The sequence below is a fragment of the Rhipicephalus sanguineus genome, chromosome 10 (assembly GCF_013339695.2).
Source record: "Rhipicephalus sanguineus isolate Rsan-2018 chromosome 10, BIME_Rsan_1.4, whole genome shotgun sequence".
Lineage (NCBI taxonomy): Eukaryota > Metazoa > Arthropoda > Arachnida > Ixodida > Ixodidae > Rhipicephalus > Rhipicephalus sanguineus.
Window position 1 is genome coordinate 83,815,994 of NC_051185.1, and position 12,418 is coordinate 83,828,411.

General features: G+C 46.9%; 1 protein-coding gene across 3 annotated transcripts in view; it reads right to left on the reverse strand.

Moving 5' to 3' along the window:
• Window positions 1-12,418, reverse strand: part of LOC119372181 (uncharacterized) — a 132,539-nt gene that overhangs the window by 110,460 nt on the left and 9,661 nt on the right. For 2 of the 3 annotated variants that reach the window (XM_049419567.1, XM_037642640.2), the window contains exons 1-2: window positions 4,082-4,213; window positions 2,554-2,692 (exon numbers count right to left, since the gene is read on the reverse strand). In XM_049419567.1, the coding sequence (XP_049275524.1) occupies window positions 2,554-2,692; window positions 4,082-4,112 (170 nt within the window). In that variant the 5' untranslated portion in view covers window positions 4,113-4,213. Of the gene's footprint in view, window positions 1-2,553; window positions 2,693-4,081; window positions 4,214-12,418 lie in introns of those variants that run through there. The other variant, XM_049419566.1, reaches the window with a different exon arrangement.

Below are 12,418 nucleotides of genomic sequence, written 5' to 3' on the forward strand. Positions count from 1 at the left end.
GTTCGTTCTCCTGGGGAAGAACAAGCGCGCTGATTGGCTGAAGCGGGAGATGCCACTCAAAGCCGGGGGGGGTGTCGTCATTTCTTTTTTTTTTGCTTGATCTTTCCTTTTTTGGTGACGTCATATCGCGGCATAACGAGTGGGGAGATCGAAGATCTCTGTTCTGCGCCGTTCGTACTGTACCCATTCTGGCGGCGTACGCGATTGGCCGAAGCCGGAAAAAACCACGTCTCTGAGGGGCGTAGCTATTTTCCTTTTTGCTTGATCTTTTATTTTTTGGTGACGTCATACCGCGTCATAACGAGCATGTCGTCTGCTACAAACGAACGGAGCGCGAGACCGTTCGCACGCGTTCTGTCGAGCGAACAAACGGCTTCGCACGGCATGATGCGGCGCTTGCGGCTGCCGCAACAGCTGATTTTGAGAAACGGCGCTATGCGACGTGTGCTTCTCTAGCGGTTGGAGGTGCGAGATGCGTTTGAATACATGAGCGAGTGCGGCGTCGCTTTCTGTTCTCGAAACGAACAGTGCGAACAAAATGAACGGGCCTGCCACTGGGCTGTGGTCTTACGCGCAGGGACTTCTTAGTTCAAAAGCGCTACCAGCTACTGCCCCGTGTCGTCCCGGTCCTCACTCGTGAACGACGGCCCCAGTGGGCACGACGGCGTAGGTATCTGTGGGTGCTCTTTTATAAAAGCCAGCAGAAGCTCCTTTTGACGATTCGACACCCGGGAGCCATGCCAGACATTCCGGTGGGACGACATCTTGAAAAACTGCGCCAACCGCTACTTTTCTCTTTTTTTTTTTTTTTCGCGTGCGCGGCTTCACGTAGCGAGCACGTTACAAAAACTAACACCAATAAATATCAGCGCTCAAACCTATTGCTGTTTCAGAAACTGTTTGAGCTTGAAAAGAAAAACAATATCTTTTCGTATAACAACTGTATTTATTAGATGGCGAGAAACAATTCGTTTTGAAATATACGGTCCCCTTGCCGAGGACAAACGATGCGCGTCTACTTCCGGAAAGCTCGCCGCTCACCGCTTGACGATTGGCTGTCCTCTTCCTCTCGGCGGAAGAGAGCTGCGCACCGCCCACTTTTGTGACGTAACACCGCCAGAACGAACGCGGAACGAACAGAGATCTCCGATCCCCCCCCCCCCCCCCCCCCCTAGTTGGCGAGAGCGTGCACCCAGCTGGCGTCAGCAAAAGGCGTCCGCAAAAGCCGTGCCAGAAAAGCACGTGACCTCTCCCACCGGAACTGACGCTGGCACAACAGCCGCTGCGGCGTAGGAGAGGGGAATCCCCGCAGCAGAATGGGTTTCCCCTACTCGAAGAGAAGGAAAGCGCGCAGGAATTGTCGGCGCACTGCGTGAAGACCTGACCACACGTACGCGTTGCAGCGTGTCAACGCGTGAGCTTTTGACGCGGCGCCGCGCCCTCTCCCTATGGGGAGAAAGGACGCGGGGCTACGCGAAGCTTCGCGCCCTCTCTCTCCATAGGGAGAGGGACCCGCGTCAAAAGGTCACGCGCTGACACGCTGCAACGCGTGTCTGCGCGTGGCAGCTGCGTTTTCGCGAGGTCAGGCCTTTAAGCGAGCCGATGTCTGCAACGCGTGGCCACACCAACGTAACATCTACAAAGGGAGCGCGCCCTTGTCCACAAAGATGCAAACGCTTTCGCGTTCTCATCTCATCATAATTTGCTTAGGGGTCCTCTGCAACTTTAACAGATGATCTCACAACTATGCAAAGAAACAGCAGATATATATTCCAGCTAACGATGAATGTTGCTCTAACATAGTCAATGCAAGAAAGAATTGACACGGTTTGCAGCGACACACCGTGGCTAGACACAAGAAAGACTACAGGAATGACAGCTAGTGAAGAAGAAAACATTGGGGTAAAAAAAAAACGACATAGCAAATGGTGTAGTGCACTACGTTTTTTCCAGAATCCAATATATACGTTGACGGTAGCTCTACAAAAGAAGTACGACGACGAATATAGTACTGAGAAAGAGATCAATGGATGAACTGTTCAAAGAACATGAAAGACAAAAAATGCTATCCTCAAAACTTAAGCTTGACTGGTTAACGCCCTGGTCTTTCCCATGGTAATGTATGGGTGTCATTCATAGATTTCGTGGAAATATGTAAGAAACAGCTAAATTATTCGGAGATATAAGGTGCTAGCATGAAGTCTTGAGAATCCCATGGAATGGAAAACGAACGAATATCTCGGTCATAAGGGATATCAATCCTGAACGTTCTTTCGAAGTAAATGTCATGAAACAAAAGCCCGTTTTTTTTTTAAATTTTATGTCATGTAAGCTACCAGTTCAATTTAGCGAAAAAGAAAACGACGCCGCCCGTGCACTAGATGGTATACATAGTGTCCTGGAGGCCATAGGAGACGACCATACAAGAACTTGTACTAAAGAGCGGTCATATACTCAAGGTGTCACTCGACACCAAGCGTGCCATGGTGTCACTCGAGGGTACTTAACAACATAGCGACGATTGTGCTGAGGCGCAATGGTGTATTAACTCACGGGCAGATCGAGGTGAGCGACACGGTGGCATGGTTCTGGAAGACGCGCACCGCGCTGTCGTAGAACCGGCTTCCGCAGCTCATGAACTTCTGGAGCGCTTTGCCCGGATGGCACTCCTTTTCGATCCTACCGGTGCCGTCTGCAATGAAGACACCGGGAATGAAGGCTCTCACCACTAGGCATATGTATCATATGGACATTAACATGACCTCCGAGATTGCAGACGTGCACGCGTGATCTCGAAGGTCATGCCCGCGTACCTTGTTCCAACAGTTACGGAAGCGGCAATTATGGATGGGTGGGTGGGTGAGGGGGGGTGCGAGTGTACGCTCGCCTCCCTACACACAAACAGAGTTGGGTGAGGGACTGCCTAAATTAGAGCCTGCGTTATGGCATAGATATGTGTACTGTTGTAATGAACAATGACTCACTAAATACAAAGATCTGGCTGGACTTTTTCTTTTAAAAAAGACGAATGATGGGGCAGCCGCTGCAGGTTATAATCTGACGATAGCCTCCATATACTTTATGCTCTGACACGAAACCTCGCAAAACGATTGTGCCTGCACTGGCGGCAACAGAAGGCACATCAAGAGATCTACATTTGTGTATATATCAAGTCGCCAGTTACTTTAGTAAGAAACATTAATAATAATAATAATAATAATAATAATAATAATAATAATAATAATAATAATAATAATAATAATAATAATAATAATAATAATAATAATAATAATAATAATAATAATAATATCTGGGGTTTAACGTCCCAAAACCCCGATATGATTATGAGCAACGCTGTAGTAGAGGGTTCCGGACGGGCCTCAAACATTTTCGCCTCCATCGAAAATGCAGCCGCCGCTGCCGGGATTCCATCCCGCGAACTTCGGGTCAGCAGTCGAGCGCCATAACCACTAGACCACCGTGGCGGGGCTTAGTAAGAAACATTCGAGATATGTAGAGATACTTTCCTAAGCACAATAAAACATAGCGTACCGCCGAAAAACCAAACCACTGCAGCGTTTAAAAGCTTCGCCCTTTCAAAGGATCATAAAGTAGTGTCCCTCGAAGGCGTTTAAAACACGGAATTTTTAAAAAATAAAAACGAACAACAAAGTCGCTGTTTCCTTGAAAGAACCAGTGTTGCCCTTCATTCATTGAAGTGCAGCTGCATTTCGCGTGATTATGAAGAACCGTAACTGCGCAGCATTTCACCGTCCCTTAAAGCCTGTCCACTGGAAATTCGTCAGCATCATAAGCCCGACTGCTCCCACTGCAGGGCGAAAGACTCGCCCATGTTTCTTTCATTAACACGGCCACGTTATCCCCGCAAACTTCTGAATCTCATCTGCCCACCCAACTTTCTGCCTCTCCCTGACACGCTTGCCTTCTCTTGGAAGCCAGTCTGTTACTCCTAGTGACCATAGTGACCAACGGTCACTAAGAGTATGCCAACACGTATGGCCAATCAAATTATATGTTCCCGAATGTGAAAACCTGCAAAGGTAGCAAGATCATCACTCACTGAGGCAATCGGGAAAGTACGCTTTCTCCATTCTCAGCAGCAGTGAATCGTTGTGACGAGCTGCCCCCGCCACGTCACCACAGTGTGAGGTCACCCAGCTGTCTCTCAGGCAGGTCGCGAAGTCGGCGAAGTCCCTGCGGGTAAGAAAAAAAAGGTGTATCGTGGTGCATCGCTCACAAAAGTGACGTGAGAGCCTAAGGTTAAAAAAAAACGAAAGAAAACTGCGCAGAAAAATTCGATCGCATTATGGGACCTAAGTGACTTGCTTTTTCGATGGTGATCGCCCTAACCGCAGTCGACATTATTTTATTTATTAACACATGTCTGCGGAACTCAGGGTGTCCATCCATGCTTTCCAACTAACGCTATCCCAGGCCAACAGGGCCTCGAATTTGACTCTCCCGCGATGTCAACAGCGTCTGCGTCATACGGTCCTCCGCATTGCCAGTACACTTCGCACCAGCACACTTCTCACACTATGGGTCTTCAGGACCCAGGGTGTCCACCGACGCTTTCCAACTAACACTGCCCCAGCCCAACATGACCTACGGTTTTGACTTTCGCGTGACGTCAATCACGTCATACGATTCTCTACGTTACCGGTACACCTCGCACAATTCACCCCGCGCCATCTGCCACATCTCCTGATGACTGCCTCGCTCCCCGATCCCACATCATCACCTCCAGCGCCTTGGTCAGCACATCCTTAGTGTGGTAGGCAGCGCAGATCTGGTGGGCAGTGAAAATATTCAAACAGAAGCTCCGGACTATATATTGCATTAAATCCATTCTCTCTTCTCTAGCTTCCCCGCCAAGGTGGTCTAGTGGTTATGGCGCTCGACTGCTGACCCGAAGGTCGCGGGATCGGATCCCGGCCGCGGCGGCTGCATTTTCGATGGAGGCGAAAATGTTTGAGGCCCGTGTACTTAGATTTAGGTGCACGTTAAAGAACCCCAGGTGGTCGAAATTTCCGGAGCCCTCCACTACGGCGTCTCTCATAATCATATCGTGGTTTTAGGACGTTAAACCCCAGGTATTATTATTATTATCTCTTCTCTAGCTCCAATTATGAGCAAAACAAAGCACGATGCGAAATTGACTATTAACTTCTGGGAAGAAACTAGCTCATGCACTAATCAGTACCTCTGGAATAGGGCTACATAGTAATTCATACAAGATGTAAGCCGCACTACTTTATACATCCTTGTAGTATGCGCCGGCACAAAACAAACTTGTTAATATCTAGATAAAACCGTCTGGTGAGGTAGCGCACTTTTGACGAGGACAAAGCTAGGAGACAAGAAAGACACGACACTCGCTACACTTGAAACTGAAAATGTAGTTGCGAGTGCAGCAAGTGTCGCGTCTTTCTTGTATCCTTAGTCATCGTCAAAAGCGCGTTACTTCACCATACGGCATGATGACCAATCACCAACTAGCCCAACTTTCAACCCTGGATCTGGATAAAAATTCGGCAACTCCAAACATTATCACCCACAGAACAGCTGTGGCTTAGTTTCCACACCTTACCGATTGTCTTACTGCCACTGCCAACCGGTGGTAAGATAACTGGTAACGTCTGGAACAGCGCGGGACGGCTGGTCACCCTATCACCGACATCTTTTACCATCATCATAATTCAATGACACCTTACTTGCAGTTTTCCCTGAGGTCGCCCAGTACTGCCTTGACCTTTCGTTGAAGGCTTTGCAAGCACCGCCTCTTCAGTTCTGGATAGCGTTCGCCGTTACACGGAAATCCTGCGAGCACAAGAATAGGCGAATGAATTCCGCGTGTCAATCAATACTTCGTGTCAGAGTGCCCGGCCACATCACAGAACCTACAACTCTTTTTTTTACTCACGAATAAATGTCGATGCTGCCAATTTACTCAACCACACGAACCCAGCCGATCCTAAAGCGAGATTTATAAGTTGGCCATTGCCACACATAGTGCCGGTAGTGTGGGCCTTAATAAACCAATTCATCGGTTACGTCAATCAATTGGATTCAAGTCGCGCTCATAATTAAGTGACGGAACTGAGATACCTTCTTTAGTACATATCTCAAACTTAGATAAACCCAGTAATTGTGTTTTCACGGCATGAGAAGTTTCTTCAGTACAGCCAACAACTGTTTTTCTGAGGAAAAAAAAATGTCTCGCACAAGTTCTATATAGCATAACCTCATACAATAAACACATTGTGAGCGCAACACGTGACTTTCGCTTTCCTCATCTGTATATACCATCATCAGCGGCACAACGCCATCTTTGTCGTCGTAGCTCGATATCGGATACAATAAAGCTGTTCCTTAAAAGTTGTTGCTGCGGTGGAACAAAATACGTGTTCCCACGGGAAATATGGAAGTAAGCGAGATGGCAACAGTCTGAGCAACGAAGATTGTACAAAAATCGTTATACAGTGCTTGGGGCAAGCTGGTCGGCGTTTCAATGGGTGTACGAGTTACCCACGCGGCAACGACTAGCCTGTTTAAAACACGCCAAGGATTACAAGGTACCTTTGGGAAAGGCGAGCCCATCAATCGACCAAGACAGCGAACATTTATTTAAAAGATTAGCGTGAAAGAATTTCTTTTTTCTTCCTGCAGCCATGAAAGATGTTGGCAATCGCAGGTCGCAAGAACAGACGTACGCAAAAAAAAAAAGGGGGGGGGGGGGCAAGGCAGCCTCATACCTTTGTTCAGTCGAACTTGTTCCGTCATTGTTTAATGTGCAGGGTTATGGCCGTGCAGGTTTTTCATGACAGTGGCGGCCGAGGACCTCCAATGTTGCATTCCAAGAAGTGTTTACTTCCCATCTTTACCACCGGAAAGCCAGGGACCAAAGGCAGGCCGTTGTGAGAAGGAAGTCATCGCTTCATTTCCATTGATGTATTCACTGCAAAGCTTGTTCCCTATCGGACTCGACCAAAAGGGAGGGGAGGGGAGGCTACTGTGCATTTGTGCGCCCCCCTAATGGAGAACACTGCTCACGTCTATGGTCACAAGTTTAGGCTGATCGGCCAGGTTTGGGGTTGCCAGGAAAGCCTCCCACTGTTCCTTACGATACTGTTCTGTTTCGTCTATAGTTTTACGTGGAGGCCAGCCTGCCTGAGGCACGTTACAAAGCTTTTATTTCATTGAATGAAATCCCGTATTTTCCCATAAATTAAGGAATAATCGTATGCAAGTGCTTCGCAGCTCTGGCTCTTCTACGGCTGTGCATTCTCGCACATTCGCTGAAAACATTACGGAATGTTCATGCTGCACTATTTTACCTGCAGTGCACGGGAGAGCCAGGAGCGCCGTGAAGATGCAGGCTTGACACAATAGAACCTTCATCGTCTCGACAGCGTTTCGTTGTAGTTCGAACTGCGGAATGCCTGCAAAACGCAATCAGACGCTCACGAGAACGCTTCCACGCACAAGCTGCGCAGCTCGACACTGACCGTGGCGGCTTTCTTTTACTTCTTCTTCTGGTTCGTTGTCGGTTCGTTGATCCTAGGTGAGATGGCTCGACCCACTACGGGAAACACGTATCATAAGTATCGCGGTAGAGAAAAAAAAAATCACCGCCCAATGGTGAGCCAGCGAAAACGCGCGGTGTTCATCACCAAGATAATCCCAACGGTTCATTAAATTCTTCCTCAATTATTCGCTAGGTCTGTCCAGAAATCTTAATTGGTGTTTGTCACCCGTGTGTTCCCTCAATTTTTATTGAACCAGTGGTCAGTAGTGGCATTCGCCCTACTTCTGTGACACACACAGGTCGGCAAACTCGCATTGTGCCAGGGCTAAGAGTTTTTGCGTGGATAGGACGGACGAATTTTGCTTTGGCCTAAGGCCTTCCCTTAAAGAATTAATTCTTCCCCCGATGGGAGGTTCGAACCACGGTACCCGCGCATGGAATTCCAATTCTCAAATCACTATAGGGCACAATAACATTAATTTACAGGATTGTTTGGGTCGCGTCCCAGGTATAAGGGACGTCGGTTCAAGTCGACTGTCCATCGAAATTTTCGCGTTTCTTGTAACGAAAAACTCGCAACGCCATCATGTACAGTGCGCTCTACTGTTAAAGGGAACACTCAAATGAGTACCTTTCATATTGCTGGCCCCCTAAATGCAAATGCACATGGAAGTTTAGCCCGTGTACAACACGTCTGTCAAAAGGAGTCAGAACTGTCAACCACCAGTAGTCGTGTGCAAATCTAAGCCACGATGCTTTTCCAAGGGATCTAAATCAAGGCATTTCACGCAAGTGTTCCCTTTAACAGTGGACCCGTCTGTACATCACGGATCAGCTTATTTGTACCTGCTGGTGTACATCCATACAGGCTGGCCAAGAACCCTGTCGTTGTCAATGGGATTGCGCAGTTAAACGAAAAAATGGTATTCGAGTATCCTCAGTGCAACATATATACACGTGATAAGGAGTAAAATATCGTTAAGAAACTGCAGCTCCCCTACTGTGAAATCTGAGGAAGTGCGTAACACGGGCACCCAGCGATCCCCGCTCGTAGAGTTCCCACTGCTCGGAGGACGATTCGCAAACTCGGTGTGCGACATGTGAGCTACTTTTTGCTGCGCTTTATCGACTTCCTACTTGTTACGTCAGTTGAAATACGTGTCGTCTGCAGCGAGTTCCGTCAGATTGTTTCCCACTTCAGATGTGGCGCCGTAGAGAAACGGTGAAAGGAGAAATCGTGCGCTCTGCAAGGCGGTGGCGCCCTCTCTTGCGCGGCGCCGGAGCCAGCCGCATGTTTACGAAACGTTTTTAAGTTAATTATTGCGATTAGTTCTTGGTTGTTTCTGTTAATTATATTACTTTAGACCTTGTTCGTTCATTTTAACCCGGTTTTGAGCAATAGGCTAGTTATGGCCTGTTTTGATGTTACGTGTCGGCGGCCGCGTCTCCTGCGCGCGGGTGGCAGGAGACGGTAGGTGGGGTAAAGCGTTCGGTTCACCCATATAGCCGCCTAAAACCGGCTTGACTTGGCTTGAAGTGTATAAGTAGGTGGCGGCAGAGTAGCGTTCAGGCCGCCGTTTATTTCTGCGTGGTGTGGTGGGTGTTGGCAGAGAAGGCACTACTGGTGTTTGTTTTGAGCGTGAACTGTGTGCGCGAGAACCGCCTCTGGCCGTGGTGTAACCGTGGGGACGTGGTCGCGTTGTGTAGAGTGTAGTGTTGTAGAAAGTTATTCATGTGCAAGTCGTTGCCGCTTTTGTTTCTGCGATGTCCCCGTGTTCAGTGGACCGCTGCCAAATCTATAAGCAACGATAACGAGCGTGAGATAAAGGCCATGTGTTATGCGATTTGTGAATGTCTGTAATAATTGGTTCTTGATGGAAAGGAAGAACGGAGTGTCTAGCGTTACGTCTAGACGTAACTATAGGAGCCGTTGCAGTTACGTCTGGACGTAAGAATAAAAGTCTTAAAGTTACGTCCAGCGTGAGATTAGACGCACCGAACCGATCGGCTCTAGTGGCGCAGCGGGCTAGTACGTGTCGTGCTCGGATCTGCGAGGACGTTGGTTCGAACCTCGCTGTTGTCCTTCTCTCTCTTTTTTTATTAAGTGCTCCGCGGGCGCCGTAATATTTTTTGTTTAAGGAAATCGCCTTGGTGGCAGCGGTGGGCGCCCCAGCCCACGTCGCGCTCCGTGCTCTTGCTGTAGTGACACCAGCCACTCGAGCAAAATAGTGGAGCGACGACGGCGCACCGCGAAGCGACAGCGTCCCAGTGACACGAGCCAACCACTGAGACTGGCAAGATAATTATTAAACTTAAGTGCGCATTGTGAATCACACGGTGGACGTAACTTTAGCAGCTGATTATGGCTCCCTGCGTCGTCTGCTAGCCACACCGTGTTCGCTAGTGTGCGAACGTCCTGCGCGCGTCCTCAGAGGGCAGCCTATTCCGTTGTGTTAGCACAGCATCAAATGCTTGTACGTATGTCTGCACGATATAAACAAGCATTTCAATTTCCAAGGCTTGTATGCAGACTAATAAGTGAGCAAGACACGCAAATTGGGCGAGTTGGTGAGGTTCCATGGTAACAATATAAAGCAGCGCTTTTTTAAACACAAGACGAAGGAATGGAGGGACACATACGTCTCTTCTTTCCTTCGTCTTGTGTTTAAAAAAGCGCTGTTTTATATTTTTAATAAGTGAGTGCATGCACGTGTCTGTATGGAGGTGTGAATGCAGAATTTTTGAGACACAATTATTATTTTATTTTATTATTTAATACCCATAGCGCCCATACAGGCATTACGTACAGTGGGGGGGGGGGGGGGTACAGAAGAAGAACAAGCATGAAAGTTGCAGGTGCAAATGAAAATGTAGATTATTCTACGCCGACACAAACGTACACAGCTGCGTCGAACACAGCTACATCAAAAATGTCGTATACATTGGGAAAACAATCTAAAATAAACAGAAAGCACAGTGATAATAGTTAATGGCAATGCGAACAGTAATTACAACAAAGCGCGGCAGTGGTAAATATATAGTACAGCACAAGATGCAAAGGAAGCACTAAAAGAAAACAACACAGTTTACAAATGGGATACAGTATAGATCATGGTGATTACCAGGCGTACGCATGATTTCTTTTAAGGCTCAGTGGTCAAAAGATTCAATCATTTTTATTGCAGAAAATAATGCGTCATTAGACAAAATTCCTACAATTGTGGAAGGAAGTCGATTCCACTGACTGATAGTTCTGGAAAAAAAAGAGTTGCTGAAGGACGATATATTGCATTTATATTCTCTTATCTTAATTGTGTTCGTGATCTTTGCGTGCTGATGTGTAGTGAGGCCGGTTAATGTATACGTCACGGGAAATTCGAGTATGAAAATGATATATGCTGTGTAATAGCTTCAGTCGAAATGACGCTCTTCGCATGCTGCAGAGACTTCCATTTTAATATCGCCTTAGATTCCGTTGAACTAAACTGTCTGTCATACATGGGTATATTAAGCACATATCTTGCCGCCATGGACTGAACTTTTTCTAATCTTTCTTTGTTTGATGCTGTTGAAGGGTCCCACACGCAGCACGCGTATTCCACTGATCTTACGCATGTTTTATATAATAACTCCCGGGTTTGCTGTGGAAATGCACGTGTATTTCGTCGCAAAAATCCCAAACTCCGACAAACTTTACCTACGGTATAATCCACATGCCGACTCCATGATAAAGAGGGGCAAAAGTAAACGCCTAGGTATTTGTATTCGCACACCATTTTTACCGGTGAGCAGTTTATTGTGTATTCGAATTCACCTGGACTTTTTTTTTTTTCTGGTGAACCTAATGCACACCGTTTTCTTAAGCTTCAGTTTCATTTCCCATCGCTCACACCATGCGTGTATCGCACATAAGTCGTTTTGGATCACAGATCAGTCAGTTTCAGAGGTAATTTTGCGGTATAATATGCAGTCATCTGCAAATAGCCTAATATGATATTGTACGTTTTCGTTAATCTCATTGATATAAAGTAAGAAAAGAAGGGGTCCCAGTACTGATTCCTGAGGCACCCCTGACGTAACATCAGTTATTGCAGACTGTTCGCCGTTTACAACTGCGCATTGTCGACTCTCACGTAAATATTCAGCAACCCATGCAATAACTTGGGGATTAATGTCAAAGCTGGACAGTTTTTGCAGTAATAAGTAGCGCGAAACGGTGTCGAACGCCTTCTGAAAGTCGAGAAAAATACAATCAACCGAAGAGTTATCGTCCAGTGCTGCTGCTAAAACATGTGTGAACTCTACCAGTTGTGTGACGCACGATAGTTCATGTCTAAATCCGTGCTGGTTTGAGTTCAATAAAGAATTACTATCTATATGCTTAACAATGGCGGTATATAAACGTGTTCAAGGATTTTGCAGCACACAGAAGTGAGTGAAATGGGGCGGTAGTTATTGATAACGTTGCGCGGGCCAGATTGAGCAACCGATGCCATTTTCCAGTCAGTCGGGAGAGAACTGTGTTTTAAGGACTTTTCGTAAATGAGTGTTCGCAATCTCGTGAAGTGTTGGCGATTAATCCTTGTGATACCAAGCATGATGAACTATAGTCTGCAAAGGCCGGTTAGCAGTAAAAAAGACCTCAAGTCACGCACTTCTAGAGAGGTACACGGAATCATGCAAACAGAAAAGCAGAGTGCACAGAGTTCCACTTCAAATATAATTACACAGAAATACAGGCTTTTTTTTTTTGTAGCCGCTACAGCAAGAAGTATATTGGTTCAGTCGCACAACATCATTTATATTGTAGTATGGGCAGAACACAACCTAAGCAAAACATCGAGCACAGTCCAGTAACACGAATGTCCC